Raw genomic sequence first — 19,591 nt, 5'->3', positions numbered from 1 at the left:
GACACTGTTCTGTAGTTTCCACACTCAGTTGGGTCACCTTTCTTTGGAATGGGAACAAATATAGATCTCTTCCAGTCAGTTGGCCAAGTGGTTTCCCCTTATACGAACTTAAAACAATAGCTCTTCCAAGAGAATTTCTGGGCAGAACCATGGCTATGACCTATAAATTTAGTTAAATAGGATTAAAATTGAGTTAGGGAAGGTCCTACCCAGGGACAATCTCATAGACTTGTTACTGAGGTCAGGGGAGGCTCCCCTGCAGTCCTAGGTAGCTCAGATGGCTCTTCTAAGAACTGTACTGGGACACTGGTGTCCTCAGGTGGGTCACCGACTCCTGGGGCCACAGAGCAGGGCTCAGTCCCTCAGCCTGAGGTCCAGCCACCTGTCTCCTGGCTTGACTCCACTGACTCTGTCTGACTCTGTCTGGAGTCATCAGTAATTGAAAAGGCAGAATGTTAGGTAGATGGGAAAAACACTGCCTCTCCACACTGGCTCTTGCAGGAGAAATGGAAGTGAAATTTTTTGCTCCTGGACCGTGGATATTCTTGAATCTCAAGGGGAGTTCCTTGGAGGTCAGACAGGACAAAGCAGGTCAGATTGGAGGGGCATTTTGCCCACAGTAAGATCAGTGCTTGGCAGCGTAGGCAGACACACGAATGCACGTCCACCTCAGTTATACAGGAGAATGGAGGAATGGCAACTCCATTAACAGATTAAATATGAAGGGAGGAGAGAGAAAGGGAATCTGAACTGCTGAGAGCCGCACATCTTATAAAATCTGCTTCTGGAGCTATGCTCACTGGAGTGATTTTTGTTAAAATTTTTTCAGTGGTGAAAATATTAAACAATGTAAAGCTTAACAAATTATTAAAAAGCAAATGCCCATTGCCCAGCTAGAGATATTGAGCCACAGCAACAACTCCCCAACAGCCCACCTCATTTCCTTTCCTACTTAACCTCCCTTCCCAAAGGTGGTGGTTGTGTGCCATGGTCATGTGTCAGAGCCAACTCATAGCTGACCTTCCAGTGGGTTTTCAGAGGCTATAAATCATATTGGAGGAGATTGCCCATCTTTCTTCTGCAAAAGAGCTGGTAGATCTGAACCGCCTGTCTTTGAGTTGGCAGCACAACTCCTTACCTATTGGACCACCAGAGCTCTCTACTCCTGAAAGAAGTACTATCCTAATTCTTAAGTTAATTGTCTTTTTTTTACTCTTTAGAGTTTTGATCCTAAGATGCATCCCTAACTACAATAAAATTGCCTGGTTTTTTTTATGTAGGTGTTGTTATTGTTATGTACCTTCAAGACATAACAAACTCATAGGTGACCCTCTAGCAGGTTTTCAGAGGTGGTAAATCACATGGGAGGGGAGTGCCCATTATTCTTCTGTGTAGTGGCTCGTGGATTCAAGCCATGTGCTTTTTTAAGTTTGCAAGAGCAAATGCTCGCTCTTGAGCCGCTAGAACTCCCCTTAAATATGTAGGCCCTTTGGAATGTGTGAATTGCACTTCCTCATTAAAGACATTTTCCATTTTTAATATTTAATTGTGTTATTTTGGGGTCTTGTAGTTCATTCCCTTTTATTGCTATATAGTATTCTATTGTGTGGCTCTTCCTCAATTTCTTTTTCTTTTCTAACAATCAGCTGTGGGCTGATGTTAACTGTGTTTGGGAAGAACATTCTCCTAAGTGGTACAACTCTGGTCTGTCAGTTTGCTGTACTGAGGTAACTTGGGGTTGATGTGATACTGAACACTGTGCCACTGGTTTGTCAGATGCCATAAGGTTACCCATGGTGGACTGTGTTTGGTGGAGCTCCCAGATTAAGACAGGCTTGGAAGCAGGATTGGCATCCACTTCCTAAACAACATGCCTTTGGATACTCTATGAACATTAGAGAAATGATGATAGTTGAAGAACAAAGTTCAGATCTTTTGTTCATAGGGTTGCTATAAGTTATACTTGACTTGATGGCACTTAACAACAACAACAACTGATTGTAGTTGTGAAACTTGTTTCTAGTTTAATGATTCATAATAGCCCCCATGACCATTCCTATATATGTACCCTGTTACACTATGGCCCATATGTTGTTGTTGTGTACCATTGAGTCAGAACAAACCCATAGCTGACCCTCTAGTGTGTTTTCAGAGGCAGTAAATCACACAGGAAGAGATTGCCCATTCTTCTCCTGTGGAGCAGCTGGTGGATTCAAAGTTTTGTGCTGGCAGTGCAATTATTTAACCATTAAGCCAGGAGAGCTCCATGGCCTAATATGTAGGAATGGAATTACTATATCACTAGCTATATTTATCTTTGACTTCAGGGGATATTGCTAAACTGTTTTCCAAAGTGGTGGTAACAGGTTTACAGAGCATGATAATACTTGATTCACAGTCATCTTCACCAACATTAAATAGCATCAGACTTTCTCATTTTTTAATAAGTTTGGAAGCTGAACTATTTCACTGTGTTCCAAGACCTTAACTCCTAAGACTTCTTGCCTGTCTACCTAAGGGAGGCTGAAATCTTATAGGCATTCCTTTAGAACTGGAACAAGAATTAACACCTGGAGTGGTCAGCAGTGCCAGAACTTCCATGTGGTGAGCCAGGATGAGAAGAAGAGCCTGGGAAGCAAGAAGGATGCAGGAGATGTGGTGTGTGTTGGAAATGGCTTGAGGATAGTGTGCACAGTGAGAACATAGGTGCCAAGAGAGATGGGAACTAGAAGTCTATGAGCAAAGTCTTTTACTTCCAAAGACTATCCCTGCTTATTGCCTAAAGGCCTGACTAGAGAGCTCTGGTATCTTAGTGGTAAGGAGTTGCAGTGCAAACCTAGAAGGCACGTGGTTTGAATCCACCAGCTGCTCCACTGAAGAAAGATAGGCAGTCTCCCCCCATGTGATTTATAGCCTCTGAAAACCCGCTGGAGGGTCAACTATGAGTTGACTCCAACTTGATGGTATATGACGACAACATGGTGCTCTTTGGAGGCAAGGATGGTGAAACTCTGTCTCACGTACGCTGCGCATGTTGTTAAGAGGAGCCAGTGCTTGGAGAAGGACATCATGGCTGGAAAGGTGGAATGTCAGCAAAAGAGAGGAAGGCCCTCAATGAGATGGATAGACACAGTGACTGTAATGTGGACTCAAGTATATTGGAGATGGTGAGGATGGCACAGGATAGGACAGGGCTCAGGTCTACTGTTCATGGAGTCACCATGAGTCGCAGCAGACTCAGTGACACCTAACAACAGCAACAGTCGATCTGGTTTTATGCAAGAAAGGACTTACACTCTGAGCTCTGAAAGGAGCCAGGGACTCAGGCCTGAAACTAGATCCTGACAACACAGGAGCAGGGACATTGGATACAGGGGACTACATGTTTCCAATTTAATTTAAAAAAAAAATCAGTGCAACATGTTTCTCAGGAGCAGGTTTATTACCAAGGTGAGGGTGGGGAGAAGATCATTAAAAATAATCTCAGGGAGATCTGGTGGCTTAGTGACAAGAAACTGCACTGCAATCCCAGAGGTATGTGAATCGAATCCACCAGATGCTCTGCTGGAGAAGGAAGAGCAATCTCCTCCTGTATCTGTCAGATCATATTTGATGGCACACACACACACACACACACACACACACACACACAATAATAACATTTTAAAAAATAAAGAAATAATCTCATCTCTATCAAGGCTTTAATTGGATTAATGTATTCTCAATGCACTTTATACATTTAATTTGCATAAAATTGCAATCCTTGTTAAAATGCCTCACCACAAGTTAGCTGTACTAAAAAACAAACAAAAAACCTCACTGCCTTGGAGTCAGTTCCAGTCATGGTGACCCTCCACTGGGCTTCAGACTCTCCCTTAAAGCACCTGGTAGATTCAAACCACTAATCTTTTGGTTAACAGTCACATTATTCACTGCGCCTCTAGGCTCTTTTCGCTCAGCTGTACAACACCCTACACATTTATAAGTTCCTAAATGTGCTGTGACTGGGCACACATGTGTCTCTGTTGTGTATGTGGGGGTATATATCCCTTGCTCTTGGAACAGATACTTGCCAGCTTTTTATTTCTGTTGCAGACACCTGCCCCTCTGCCTTCTGGTGCGTATATCTCATCCCTTTCTCTTGCCCTTGCCTTCTGGAGTTTGCAGAGCCCATCCCCGAGCACATATGGGTACCTAGGAATCTTGTGTGCCAGCTGCAGCCTTTCCTCTCAATGAAGTTGCATCCAAGTAAGAGTTAAAGTCTATGAGAGATTTACCAGACCCAGGATGACCTCTTCTGTGTGGAAGTCATAAACAAAGAAGCATTGTTGACCCTGGAGATGTTGTTGCTTTTAGGTGCTATCAAGTTGCCTATGGCTCACAGGTACCCTGTGACTAACAATCTGAATTTAGCCTCTCGTGCACCATGCCCACCAGCTCAGAGAAGCTTCAACTCATTGCTACAGTCATTGTGTCAATTTGTCTTGTTCGTCTTCCCTTTCACTGGCACTTCAACTTTCCAGCATTATGTCTTTTTCCAAGACTCGGCTCCTCCTTACAGCATTCCCAAAGTATTGAGATGAAGTTTCACCGTCCCTGCCTCTAAGGAGCATGCAGGTTGCACTTCCTTCAAAATAACATCTGTTTGTTCTTTTGGTAGCCCAAGGGATTTTCTCCTCTCCAGCACCACAATTCAAAGATACTGGGTTTTCTGTTGTTCTCATTCATTGTCCAACTTCCAGATGCATAGCAAACCACTGAAAATACCCTGGGTTGGATCAGGCCCATTTTAGTCTTTAAACTGATAACTCTGGCCCTTTGGCACTTTGGAGAGGGCCTTGACACAGATTTTCCCAATGCGGTACGTCTTTTGACTTCTTGACTGCTTCTGACATGGATGTTGATTGTGGATCCAAGTAAAATGAAATCGCTGACAACTTTAGTCTTTTCTCCATCTATCATAATGTCACCTGTTGGTCCAGTGGTGAGGGTTTTTGGTTTCTTGATGTTAAGATGCAATCCATATTGAAGGCTATATAGTCTTTACTTTTCTGCAGTAAGCGCTTCAAATCTTCATCACTTTCTGTAGGCAAGGTTGTGTTGTTTGCATAATACAGGTTGTTGACCCTGGGGATAGCTGTATCTTTTCCACTATTGGATATGAAAAGGTAATTTTCATCTTTGCAAATCTGGCTTAGCGAGTTAAAGATCTTGAATCGTCCAGCTTCCCTCTACAACCCTCTTCACCCTCGCCAGGATACTCAATGTCCACTTCCTCTCCTAGTCAGATCTGCTTCCACAGAAGGGTTGTCTATAGACCATTTCATTCCTCTTCTTATTTGAGTGCAACCTCCAAGAGGACCTTTGGTCACCCTGTCTGACTTTAGTGTCCTCACTGGTGAAAAGGAGAAGGTTGGGTGATATTTCTAAGGTCAGCATTTCCATTCTAACATGATTTAACTATTTTTCATCTTACTGAGTCTATATGAGTCACAAGCGACTCCACAGCACATAACAACAACTGAGTCCAACCTAGTATATTCTCTTGAGAATATAGATATTTCTAATCAATTTTTCACCATGGAATGAAAGATTTTACTCTTGGCAAAAGAAGATTTCATATATAAGAGTCAAGTCTTCCATCTGTCCATCTAGAAGCAGTTTACCAGCCATGTGAGGGGCTGTGTGACTGTGTGTCAAGGGTAAGGTTACCCCAGTACAGAACTTCATTGTCTGTGGCCTGGGAGGTCTTGCTCTTTGTTGCTGCTCCACCCAGGCTGTGAACTCCTGGAGGACAGCGTAGATCTCAGGCATCTTTGTTCCCCAGGTCTTAGCCCAGCACCTGCTGTAGAATCGATGCTCAACAGCTGTGGGGTTGAGTGAGTGAGTGAGTGCCCCAGCTGGCGGCCTTTCTGAACCCTGGCTGGTCTGCATTGACTGTGGGCAGAGGGACTGTGTCGAGGCCTGCCTGTCCTGCCATTAGGAACACCAGCTGCTCCCAGCTGTCCCCTCATCCAGATCTCTTACCAGGGGCTGTGGGCAGCTGTTGGCTGGGGTTGTATTCCAGGCCATCTGGTCCTACTTCTATCCTGGAGCGTTCAGGAAGGAGGGCAGAACGGGCTGACAGGAGCTCCATGCTCTCCGCCATGGGTCCACAAGTTCCTTTCTCCTCCGCATCCCCTTACCGTCTGAATCCCTGGTTGCATCCAGCTACCAGACGGGCCCTGACACCCACAGGCCCTCACAGGCGCCCCTTCACATGCAGTAGCATGGCCCTCCTGCGTGCCTCAGGGGTGAGGTCTGGCGCAGCTACAGCCTAGCTTAGTGTATCTGTGTGTTTCTCCTACAAAAAGACTTGAGTTCTCACTGTCTTCCTCACCATAGCTACATCAAACCTTAGCTCTCTCCTCCCTGCCATGTGCTACTGAGGTCCCCGGGGTCAGCCCTTCTGCAGCTTCTCTGACATTTGCCAAGTCCTATTAATGTCCTTACATATATGGCAGCCTGCTCACTATGAATCATACTTGACTCAATGGCACCTAAGAACAACAACAGCTGGTAAGGAAGCTCTGGTGGCCTAGTGGTAAGAAGCTACACTTCAATCCCAAAGGTGGTTTGAATCCATGAGAGAAGGATGGGCAGTCTCCTCCTGACCCCCAAGAGGCAATTTACTGCATCAGAAAACTCATTGGAAGGTCATATACGAGTCGATTTCAACTTAATGGCACACAAAAACCACAGTGGGTAAGGAAAGAGCTTTGTAGCTTAGTGGTAAGGATTTGTGCTGCCAGTGCAAAGGCACATGGTTCAAATTCACAAATTTCTCTGTAGGAGAAAAATGAGTAGTCTCCTCTAATGTGATTTACTGCCTCTGAAAACCCACTGAGGGTCAGATATGGGTTGATTCCAACTCTACAGCACATAACAAGGAGTGGGTAAGGCTCTGCGCCCTCTTCACACTTCTCTTGAATTTGCAGCCATGAAAGTCGAGCTGTGCAGTTTGAGGGAGTATAAGATTTACCCTGAGCACAAGAGGTGCTATGTCAGGACCAACAGGAAGGTGTTGCAGTTTCTTAATGCAAAATGAGAGTTGGTTTTCCTTTCCAAAAGGAAGCCATGGCAAATAAATTGGACTGTCCTGTATAGAAGAAAGCAGAAAAAGGCCAATTGGAAGAAATTCAAAAGGAAAGAACTTGCCATACAGTCAAATTCCAGAGGGCCATCACTGGTGCATCTCTTGCTGTTATAATGACCAAGAGGAATCAAAAGCCTGAAGTTAAAAAGGCTCAATGAGAACAGGCTGTCAGGACTGCCAGGAAAGCAAAAAAAGGCTAAACAATCATCTAAAAAGATGGCAATGGCTGCTACTGAGGCTCCCACAAGAGCAGCGCCTACACAAAAAAACATGGAAGTTTCTGCTCCTCAAGTTGGTGGAAAATGCTAAGTTGGCAAATGAGTCTTAAAGAAAGATTCAATTAAAAAAAAAAATACGTGGGTAAGGAGTTGTGCTGCCGACCCAGAAGCAAACAGTTCAGATCCACCAGTTGCTCTTCAGGAGAAAGATAAGCAGATCGCCTACCTTGCAGCTGGCAGCCTCTGAAAACCCACTGGACAGTCAGCAAAGTCAGTTCTGACTTGACGGCACATTATTGTTGTTGTGTACCATAGAGTTGGAACCGACCCATAGCTGACTCTCTGGTGGATTTTCAGAAGCATTTAATCGCACAGGAGGAGACTGCCCACCCTTCTCTTGCAGAGCATCTGGTGGTCTCAAATGTGTGCCTTCTGGATTGCAGTTCAGCTTCTTATCACTTGTTGTTATGTGCCGTCAAGTCACCTGTGACTCGTAGTGACCCTATGTACAACAGCTCTGAACCCTGCTCCATCCAGAGCCAACCTCACCAACACACCTACCCCCATTACCCCAGTCACTAAGTTAATCCATTTCATCAAGGGTCTTCCCCACCCACCCTGTCCCTCCACCCTTGCAAGCATAATAATTCTCTCCAAGGACTGGTCCCTCCTCGCAACATACCCAAAGTATGTCAGACGTAGCCTCAGAATCCTTGCCTCTTAGGAGCAGCCTGGACAAACCTGTTTATTCTCTTACCAGTCCACAGTTTATTCAATACTCTTCTCTAGCACCACAGCTTAAAGGCATCAATTCTCCTTCTGTCATCCCTATTCAGTGTCCAACTTTCTGATACATAGCACGTAATTGTGAAGACCATGGCCTGGATCAGGAGCACCTTAGTCTCCAGACTGACATCATTGCTCTTCAGTACTCTAGAGATGCAGAGATGTGTACTATCTCCATACCTTTTCAACATATATACAGAATAGATCATCCAGGAGGCTGGACTTTATGAGGAGGACTGTGGCATCAGATTGGAGGAAGACTCATTAATAACCTGCATTATGAAGATGACACAACCTTGCTAGCTGAAACCGAGGAGGACCTGAAGCACTGGCTACAGAGGGTCAAGGACTGCAGCCTTCAATATGGATTGAAGCTCAACATCAAGAAAATAAAGATTCTCACCAATGGGCCCAATTGGCAACATCATAATGAATGGTGAAGAGATTGAGATTGTCAACAGCTTTAGTTTGCTTGGCTCCACAATCAACACTCTTGGTACAACAGCCAGGAAATCAAAAAACTAATTGCACTAGGAAAGTCTGCTGTATTACTACTTAGGCCACCATAACAGCAGCATTTTAGGCCAAGGATCTCTGGTGGCTTATTGGTGAGGAGTTGTGCTGCCAACCCAATCCACCAGCTGCTCTGTGAAAGACAGATGGGCAATCTCCTCTTGTGCAACTTACAGCCTCTAAAAACTCCTTAAAGGGTCAACTCTGAATTGCTTCTTGCTTGACATCATTTAACATTTAATGACAACAACAACATTTTATGCTAAGTGCTTGACCTCAGCATCACTGCATTCATTCTCCACACCACGCCTGGTGAGGAAGCTTCATGATGACTTTTTTTCCTATCTTAACCTGGAGAGTTTTCACCACTTGCTCAATGTGGCTAATAGCCAATGGAAATGGAGTGGGTTTTATACCTGGTCTCCAGAGCCCAGCACCTGCTCACCACACACAACAATCGCCTGATTCTGATTGGGGAAATGAGGCCAGGCAGCACCACCTGGGCTCTCTGCACTGTGACCATCTTGCCCGCTGCCCCCAGTGACTTTGGCTTAAGTCACTACATGGTCTCACCCAGGCACACCCACGTTTGTCCAATAGCTGGAGAAGGTCAGGTTGTAGTCTCTGCCCTTGGAGTTCCTTCCCCTGGTCTGTACCCCTGGTTCTTGGCCCTCTGAGGATCATTGAAGCCATGCTGTGACATCTGTGCCCATAAATGTTGGCTGCCAGTGGTGCCTCAACTCCACCTCCCTTTGGTCCCCTCTTATCCTGGGACCCTGACTCATTTATATGCTTCTGCCCTTCCGGCACCCCTGTCTTTGGCTGTACTCATCCCTGGACATGTGTCTCCATCTGGTACAGGGATTGCAATCAGCACTCACTCTCCGACAGCCAGCTGCATGCCTCCACAGCATGTGGCACTTGTCCTGGGAGTACCTCTTAGGGTCCTTAGCTGTGTCTAGTCTAATGATTCGTGACGCAGTTCTCATATCTTCATTTGCCATGGTTGCCTGTGTCCAGTTATCTGTGCCAGGCCTCTGTCTGCCTGTTCTTCCTCCTTCTTCTTCCCTGCACCAGGTTGCTTGGCAGCAGTCTTAGATGCGTTTGCTCCCACCAGACAGGCACCCTTCCCTCTCCCTCTACCACATTGCCCGGGCTGCCAACAAGCCAAGTTGCACATGCCATAAATGTCACTATTACAGCTGTCCCGGGGGAAGAGCTTTAAGGCATGATGTCATGGGTTCACCCTTCTGCCAGGGCAGGACTGAAAGAGCACCCTGTGTGGGCGGCATGCCCTGACCCAAATGAGGCCCCAGGAGCAAAGAAAGCAGAGCTGGAAGAGGTAGGGGCTCCAAGAGGCCAGCGCCTGAGGGCTGGAGGTGGCTGTGAATGAGGAGGGGGTGAGGAGAGGCAGCAGCTGCTGCTGCCCTGGGGACACCAGCTGGCTGGGCCATGCGGGCCAATGGAGTGATGCCACCACTGGCCTAGTGTTTATTCAGGCGGCTAGTGGGCTTGGCCATTCCCATGAGAGGGATAAACTATATTGCTCCTCTGGGCTCTCAGCACCAGGCCTGCCTCAAATTCTCCTCTGTGGAAATCCAGAATCATGGCTTCTCATTGAAATCAGAAAGGAGATTTAGAAATTTAAAAATCGGGGGCCCTTTGAGGGTTTAGAAGCCCCAAGTCCTTAGGGGACAGGAGTGAAATCTACAGGACCATCCATTTCCTCACAGTGACTGCACCTCGACAGTGACGACTGTTTCAGAGTGTTCAGGAATCAGGGGGAGTCCGGTTTTAAATAAAGATGTTAAGGCCAAGCCTCCAGAAACCCTATGAACTTGGAGAAACAATGACAGTTATACAAGTGTTCAGGTCTTTCGTTCATAGGATCGCTATGCATCGTCTACAACTTGACGACACTTAACAACAAACAATATCAACAATGCCAAGCCATCAAGTCCAGCCATGGCACTCATTTCTGGGAATCCGTGGGGGCACAAATAGTTAAGGGCTCAATGCTGTTAGGTTTTGAATTGTGCCCCCTCATCTTTCAGCCAATGAATAGTTTGGTTTTTTGTTTGGTTTTTTGTGTGTGTGTGTTTTGCTTTTTTTAAAATTTTTTCCTTTTCTTTTTTTATTTTATTTTATTCTTTTCTGTGTGTGTGTGTGTGTGTGTACCGTCAAATGGGATCTGACTGGTATAAGAGGAGATGGCCCCTCCTTCTCCGGCAAAGCATCTGGTGGATTCGAACCGCATATCTCTGGGCTTGCAGTGCAGCTTCTTGCCTCTAGGCCACCAGAGCTCACCCAATGAATAGTTTTTAATGTTTGAAAGATGTACAGTTAACCTTGACATCTAGGGTTTTTCTCTTAACTCTCAACTGACACGAACCTGATTAACAATCAAGCTCACTGCTGAGTCAGAACCAACTCTTAGCTGACCTTTCAGAAGGTTATCAGAGGCGGTAAATCACACAGGAAGGGACTGCCTGTTGTTCTCCTGAGGAGCAGCAGGTGGATTCGAACTGCCTACCTTTTTGCATTGTTTTGCCCGTCCTAACCCCTGTACCTGTGACTGTAATCTCCTTTGGGAAGAAGGTTGTCTCTGTTGTGTTAATGGAGCTCAGGTAGCAGAGCATTTAGGGATTGTGCTGCTAATCCAAAGGCTGAGCCCCACTGGCAGTTGGAACCTCCCACTGGCTCCACTGGAGAAGATGGACAGTCTCCTCTTGCGTGATTCACAGACTCAGTAAACGTGCTAGGGGGTCACCTATGAGTTCGTTCTGACTCAGCAATGAGCTTGAATTGTTAATTAGGCCCTGGTCAGTGTAGCATGGATCTTAAACAGTCTATCTCTTGATACAAAAGAGCAGATAAAGCACAGAAGTACACAAGCACAAATGGGAAGAATGATAGATGCCACATCGAGAAGAATTCAATAGAAGTTGAGTCACGAATCTTCCCCAGAGACAGCAGAGGGAGAAGGCCTTCCCCTCGGCTGCTATTGTTTGTTGTTTTGTGCCTTTGAGTTGGAACAAACTCATATCTAACCCTCAATCAGTTTTCAGAGGCTGTAAATCACGTAGGAGGAGACTGCCAAGCTTTCTCCCCCAAGGCAGCTGGTGGATTCGATCTGCCTGCCTGTGGGTTGGCAGTGTAACTCCTTAACCACTTGGCCACCATTCTGAATTCAGACTTCTGGTTTCCTAATCTGTGAGAAAATAAATTTGTTTGTTAAAGTCATTTGTGGCAACCAGGTAGCCACTCATTTGTGGCAGGATTCTCTCCTAATGACTCCATCTTAAATCACCTCATATCTCTTTGTAATTTTCATTTTCATTATTATTGCCTTTTATTATCAAAACTAAACAACTTACTGCTATCTAGTCGATTCCTTCTTACAGTGACGCTCCGTCAAGTTTCCAAGGCCATGGATCACAACACTACCCAGCCTTCTTCCTTGGAGCCACTGGTGGATTTGAACTGCCGGAGGTCTGTGGCCTTTAAATTAGCAGCACAACCTGCCACAGACTGTGTTACTGGAGTTTCTTCTACAGATAAAATCACTGAAGATTCAAAACATTATATATTAATTTACAGATAGTATAACCTCAACAAATTACATACTGCAACACTATGTATATGGCTAACTGTAAGCTATACCCACATACGCACACAAGATTACTGTGTGGTTTGTTGTAACTAGAATGTGTCATTGGAGACTATCTGTATTTCTGTTGCAGCAGCCCTAAGAAACTAAGACATCTGCTAACCAAATGGTTTGTGGTTCAAGTCTACCTAGATACACCTCAGAAGAAAAGCCTGGCAATTGGCTTCCCCAAAACCACCATTGAGACTCTGTGGAGCACAGTTCTGCTCTGAGGCACGTGGATCATCGTGAGTCAGGTTCCTTGGCAGCTGGTTTTGGTACCTTTATTGCTGCGCAGCAGATGTGGGCGCATCTTCATTCCCACCTTGGGTGACCTTGCTGAGGAGTCATATCTGCATATGCCGTGTCACTCTGCTTTCGTTTCTTCAAGGGCTTTCCACTAGTTGGGGTATTTCCACTAGTTGGTTAGTTGGTTTCTCAGTTGCTTCGCCCTAATGCAATGTGGTCTTCATCAGAGCAGGCCTCTATCGTCTTCCTGTGGCTCTTCACAGGTAGATCTGCTTGAAGCTCACTGAGAGACCAGCACCCTGTTAGCCTCAGAAAGGCCTTGGCTCCTGTAAAACTGCCCCTCTCTTATATCTCTTTTCTCTCCCCATTAGCTGCACCCCAACCTCCCTCCATTTAGGGCAGAGTTTCTCCAATTTTTGTCCTCCTCCTGCGCATCTCCTCTAAAGCTTGTTAAATGTTGAGTCAGCAGTTCAAGTTCTGGTGCATTAAGTATAGTGCTGTTCCATGGCATTAAAATGGACAGCCTTCTCCATAAGGATTTACAGGCTTGGAACTTGATGACGGCTCCCTGCGTGGCAGTCTGTTTGATGGCAGTGCATTGTGAGTGGGGCCTGAGAGCCTGCATGTCCCACATGCTCCTGTATAAGTCTGATGCCCCTTGGTCTACGGACCACATCTGAAGAAGCAAAGACTCTTGGTGGAGTGGGGGACAGGAGTGTCCAGCAGTTCTATAAGGAAGCGCTGGTGGTACAGTGATTAAGCACTTGCCTGCTAGCTGAAAGATCAGTGATTGCTTAGTATTAAAGAATTGAACTGCCAATGCAAAGGTATACAGTTCAAATCCACCAGCTGCTCCATAGGAAAACAACTCAGCATTCTCCTCTTTGGTTTACTGCCTCTGAAAATCCACTGCAGGCTCAGCTAGGAGTACATTCCAACATGATGGTACACAGCAACAAGAAGCCTCTACCCAATGGAGCTCTGGTGGCTTAGTGGTAAGGAGCTAGGCTGCCAACCCAAAGGTATATGGTTCAAATCTACCCACTGCTCTGTGGAAGAAAGAAGGGCTGTCCCCTCCAGTGAGATTTGCTGCCTCTGAAAACCCACTGGAGGGTCAGCTCTTAGTTCTTTGTGGCTTCTCCATAGGTGAAGACCCTGTGATAGGGACATCCTCCTTTGTCCTATAGAATCAGTATGAGCTGGAATTGATTCAACAGCACATGACAACAGCAGATGCCATCGAGTTGGGACAGACTCATAGCTGCCGCTCTAGCAGATTTTCAGAGGCAATACATCACACGGGAGTTGATTCCATCTTTCTCCAGCAGAGCAGCTGATGGATTCAAACTGCATACGTACCTTGTGTTGGCAGCGTGACTCCCTTATCACTCTGCCTCTCTAGCAGTTCTAATCTGCCAGCAGCTCTGAAGGAGAAAGATGGGTAATCTCCTCCCACTCCATTGACAGCCTTGGAAACCCAGTGAAGGGTTAGCTATGAGTCGCCTCCAACAATGAGTTTGAGAAAGGTTTGGGGTTTTTTAATAAGCTTGGTGCTGCTTGAGAGCTAGCTGGCCGAGTGGCAGGACCCTCTTGTGGTGTTTTAAGCAGTCTAGCAAGTGAACTGAAGAAGAAAAGGCCAGGAGACTGGGGCTCAGCTCAGCCATCTGTCTCAATAGCTTTGGATAAATCACATTGTTTCTCTGGACCTCAGCTTCCTCATCTGTGGTATTAAGGGATCGGGTTTGAGTTCTAGGGTCTATCCCAGCTATAACAGCCTTAGAAAAATAGCACCCACTTAGAGTGTTCAAAGGACCATTGATGACTTAGTGCATTACATATTGGGCCACTAACTAAACCACCTGATGGTGGTTCGAATCCACCAGCCACTCAATAAACAGATGAATAGTCTCTTCCCATAAAGATTTAAAGCATCAGAAACCCAATGGAGAGCTGCCTTGGGGTGAGTGAAGTAGGATTGGGTAAATTACGTTCCAGGCCCTTCTTATTTAATCCTCATAACAAGTCATCAAGAAAATACTACCATTAGTACCATTTCACATATGGGAAAACTGAAACACAAGACATAGAAATAATTTTTCTGAAGTCACAGATCTAGCAATAGCTGCATTAAGACATTACTGGAGTAGTCCCTTCAGAAACCATCCTTTTACCCATTGCACTTGATGGCTTCTGATAACACCTATCAGGAATGGATGCACAGATGCTCAGACCAATGGTTCTGAGTATTCTTGAAACAAGAACTCTTCCTCCACAGCTAATTCTGTGAGGATTTGAAAGGCTACCTTGGCCTGGACCCGTTGGAACACATTGAGCCCGCCCAGTGTTAGAATCTGACCTGCAATAAATACCATCAGGACAGCAGGACCAGTGGTTCTGGAGCCTAGTTTGTTTTAACAAGCATCTTGAGGGCTCTCTGGGCAGACCCTGTAACAGCCACTGGAGCCACAGAGTCTGGCTGTCACGGTTGTCTGGGAGACGTACATGTCCCTCTGGAAAGGAGCCACCATGACTTCCCCCATGGACATTTGTAGCATCTCACTGGCTGCATGGCTGTGCCCAGCATTGTCCAAGCTTTTGTACACCCCATGCCTGTTGTGTTAAAGGAAGATGAAAAGCAAACACTTCCTGCATCATTACAGGACATCTTCTATCAACCTCATAAACAGGACTAAAGAAGAAAAGAACATTTAAAAAAGAAGATGCTCATGGAAACCAGAGAATGGGGGCAAGAATTGGACAGTGCTGAGAGCTCTGTGTGAGCATACTTCTCTAGAAGGAATTGCAGAAGCAGAAAGGGCATTGCTGGGCCTGTGCACAGCTTTCCCCTGAACATCCCTTGCATCCCACTAAGCATTCACCTAGGGAGGGAGAGCCTCTGCTGCCCTGACCCTAGCACTCGCTCCTGCTCCCTGAACTCACCCACTCCACCACACACCTGGCATTTACAGACCTGTTGGTCATCTTTTTCCTGTAATTATTGCTGTTACCACCACTGCCCCAGGACAAGAACCCCAGGGGTTTTCAGAGCCTCTCTACACCACATTTCAGAAACAGGAAGCACTCACTTGCCAGTGTTGGTTGACTAAACCAGCACTGAAATGTGGTGACTCAAATCATTTCTGGAAATTATTTCTTTGTATAGTTGTATTATGTTATTGTTATTGAGAATATATGTAGCAAAACATACAAATTCAGCAGTTTCTACATGAACTGTTTGGTGACAATGATTATTAGTCTTCAAGATGTGCAATCATTTCATCCTCCTCTTCTGAGTTGTCCCTTACAATTGACATCATTGACGTCCAAAGTTCCTGTCTAATCTTTCAGGTTATCATTGTCAATTTGATCCCTTCATTGACTCCCTTAAAAGAGGGTAACTAAAGGCAGGGTTTTTTTGTTGGGTTGTTTTTTGGTTTTGTTGGGTTTTTTTTTAAAACTAGTTAAGCTAAAGTGGTTTAAGAAAATTTCAGGAGGTATTTCTGGTTTAAATATTAAATATTATCTCAAGATAATAGTTTCAGGGGTTCATTAAGTCAAGAATCCATAGGGTTTTCAAATTCTGTTCTTCATTTCCCCCTTTAGATCAGGAATCATCTCTGGAATCTTTGTTCAAAACTGAGTACCATCAGTTCTTCCGGCCTTGTGGAAGCAGTTTTCATGAAGGCAATTAGCCCCACATTTCACCTCCTCCTCCTATTCCTAACTCTCCTTCCTCTGTTGCTCTAGTAAATAAAGACCAGTGTTTGTACCTTGTGGCTGCTTGGATGCCTTTATCACTGGCTAAGAGCAGTCTATACACAGATGACCCTTGTTACTTACTTACTGAACTAGGAGGTAAACACACACTAAACATATTATTGTTGTTGTAGTGTACCATCGAGTCGGAGCTAACCCTCTGGTGGCTTTTCAAAGGCAGTTAATCACACAGGAGGAGATTGCTCATCTTTCTCCCATGGAGCAGCTAGTGGATTTGAACCATGTGCCTTCAGGATTGCAGCACAGCTTCTTACCACTAGGCCACCAGAGCTCATTTAATACATTTTTAAGCTGATTATGAATTTGGATGTCCCTGGAAACCATAACCCTGAACCTCCAAACCAAGAAACCAAATTCCACAAGGGATTTGTACAAAGAAGGCCTCAGCAGCTAGTCTTCTTTCCACCTTTCCTTATTGGTTGTGTAAATACACTTATCATATCACTTTTGTCAATGTAATTTCTTACAGGTGCACAACTTCTTGACAGCAGTTACAATAATCAGCTGTGAACACTTCCATTAATTAAGGCACTATTGCCCACATCATTAACCTCCCCTTTCTTTGGTAACCACTAATAAACTTTGTTCTCTGCATGTTTAGGGGCAGACAGGAAAGTTTGAAATCAGCCTATCAATTTTTGTATGCAAATGATGCTCTGAAAGTGCTGAGAACTTGCTGTGACTACTAGAATAACCAGTTAAGTAGATTTCTTTGGTAACTTCTTCTAAAATCACTCGGGGAAAAAATCTTTCCCTACCATGTATGCATGGTTTGCACGTGGATGAATTTTTTTTTTTTGGTAGAGTTTTGAATGACTGAATAAGGGCAATCTGTGTATAAATGACAGAAAAAAGAGCTAGGAGTCCCAAAGTCCTGCGTGATGTAAAAAGTTAACGTACTCGGCTACTAACAAAAAGGTTGAAGGTTCAAGGCCACTCAGCAGCACCTCCAAAGAAAGACCTGGTGAAAAATCAGTCATTGGAAACCCTGTGGAGTATAGCTCTATTGTGATGCACCTGGGTCACCATGAGTCAACTCCAAGGCGAGGATGGTTGGAAGGTGGTAATGGGCAGTGTATCAGTTGGACGTACTAGAGTGGGACTGCTCAGAAAAGGCTCCCAGGGGCTTGTTCACAGCTCTGAACCCAGAGCTGGGTAGCCAACTCTATCACGTGATGACAAACTTTCCAGTCTCTTGTCATAGTTCCATGCCCTGAGCATGGCTGCCAGCTGCCTCCTACCTGTCCTTGGAGCCCTTTAATGAGTCTTTCTTTTAAATCATTTCTTTTTCTCAGGAAGTTTCAAAAAATCTCACTAAGGAAAATGAGCAAATCAAAGAGGACATGGAAGAAATTCGGACTGAGATGAACAAGCAAGGCAAAGAGAATTGTTCCAGCAGCATCCTAGACAGCATACCAGACATCCGGTCAGCCCTGCAGAGGGACGCGGCGGCGGCTTATGCCCACCCAGAGGTACAGCCCCTGCCTCCAGAGCCTCTGACCACAGTTCTGGATGGCTCCGTACCACATCTCACCTTCTCATAGAGCTGTTGAGATTCTGGTCCTTCCATGGTCATAATCTCATTTCATGTATACAATAGTTGTCTATGTTTGCTGGGACAGAAATTTACCCCCTTCTACTAGTTTGCAGCCAGGACTGGGTCTCCCAAAGGTTAACACCTTTTCTTTTCATCCTACCTCAACCCAGCTTTGTAAGCATACACTGAATTTCTAAGTAAGGAAGGGAGTATCCCTACTAGCTTGTCTGAGTTCATTCTTGCTGTCATAGCACAATTATCCATAGCATCCTCTTTCTCTCAAAAAAGTCCTCATTTTCTTTTAAATTTTTTTTATTGTATTATTTTTACGTGTACCGTCAAATCAAATCTGACTGGTACAGGAGGAGATTGCTCCCTCCTTCTCTAGCAGAGCATCTGGTAGATTTGAACCGTGTACCTCTGGGATTGCAGTGCAGCGTCTTACCACTAGGCCACCAGAGCTCCCTAAAAATCCTAGTTTTAAGAATAAAGTATATAGTCTTGTCTCATTTATAAGGCTTATTATCATTCACACTGTGCTTTCAAAACTAGGCCACGTGCTCTTCACCACAACCCCGAGAAGCAGTCGGAGCAGAGTCAGTACCTCCGTCTTAGAGATGGAGACACAGGCCTGCATATGCTCATTGTCTCCCTTGCTCAGTCAGAAATTAGAGGCAAAGTCTCAGACCTCTTCTCACCTAGCTCTACCCCTTGTGACCCATGCTCAGAGTAGACACTGTCTAATGGGATTTGAGAGATGCCAAAGACCATCTTGCTTAAAAACACCTCCCCAGATGGGGCCTGTTTGTTTTAGCTTCCGTTACACATTAGATTCATTGTCCCAATAGTGAAATGTGTTACCATTTCATGCACTGAGTTATCTCCTAAACCGATGTCCAAGACTCAGGCATTAATTTGGGAGCTAGCTTAAAAAAAAAAAAAAAGGAAGAGGAAATGGGTACATTGTGGTGGCAGGGCTTGAAAACTCAGGGATGCCATTAGCAAGACAAGTTGGAATGAAACATCCTAAAGGATAATTTGAGCACCTGACTGCTAACAGAGAAATCAAGAGTAAACCTAAAGATTGAATGCAGAAAAACACCCAAAATTCATTGCCATTGAGTCAATCCTCTCACTCATAGTGACCCCAGAGGACAGAGTAGAAGGGCCTCATGTAATTTTCAAGGCTGAAATCTTTGCAAATCCAGCCTGCCTCATCTTTTTCCCACAGAAGAGTTTGTGGGTTTTAAATACCCACCTTTCAGTTAGCAGTGAGGAGCTTGACTGCTGCACTACCAGGGATCCTGTTCTATGAATATTTGCAGTCTTAAAAAACCCATAGGACTGCTTTCTCCTTAGGGTCACTATGAGTTGGAGCTGACCCAATGACAGTGGGTTTGGGTCTTGCTTCCTTTAGCTGGTTGCCCAGGGTCAGGGTGAGCATCAGAGCTGTAGGAGGCTGGTTCTGTGAAGTGGGTTCCAGGTGTGTCGTTGAAGGGTCCTTTCAGTCTCGTGCAGTTAGGCTGGATAGGGACAGAGCAGGGCCTGGGCCACCAGTGCCCCTGAACTAGTTTCTCTGTGCACCAAGAGATGATAAAAGGTTGGGAAGCATTGCTACAAAGGACTCCATGTGTAGGTCATTAACAGTTAGGTTAAGACAGGAAATAAGGCTGAGTGTGTGGGTAGAGAACTCGTCAAAGTACTGTCAGTCAGTGGCTGTGAGCTTG

The 19,591-nt window shown here is 45.2% G+C and overlaps 1 protein-coding gene and 1 pseudogene across 1 annotated transcript in view; both read left to right on the top strand.

Moving 5' to 3' along the window:
- Nucleotides 1–19,591, top strand: part of OLFML2B (olfactomedin-like 2B) — a 63,969-nt gene that overhangs the window by 18,487 nt on the left and 25,891 nt on the right. Inside the window, exon 4 of the mRNA XM_006887360.1 lies at nucleotides 17,623–17,799. Coding sequence (XP_006887422.1) covers nucleotides 17,623–17,799 — 177 coding nt within the window. The remainder of the gene's footprint in view (nucleotides 1–17,622; nucleotides 17,800–19,591) is intronic.
- LOC102877115 lies at nucleotides 6,980–7,444 on the top strand (annotated as a pseudogene).

This window comes from Elephantulus edwardii, unplaced genomic scaffold (genome assembly GCF_000299155.1).
Source record: "Elephantulus edwardii isolate Elephantulus edwardi_28Jun2011 unplaced genomic scaffold, EleEdw1.0 scaffold00057, whole genome shotgun sequence".
In the NCBI taxonomy this organism is placed as follows: domain Eukaryota; kingdom Metazoa; phylum Chordata; class Mammalia; order Macroscelidea; family Macroscelididae; genus Elephantulus; species Elephantulus edwardii.
This window is presented reverse-complemented; position numbering and strand designations above follow the sequence as displayed.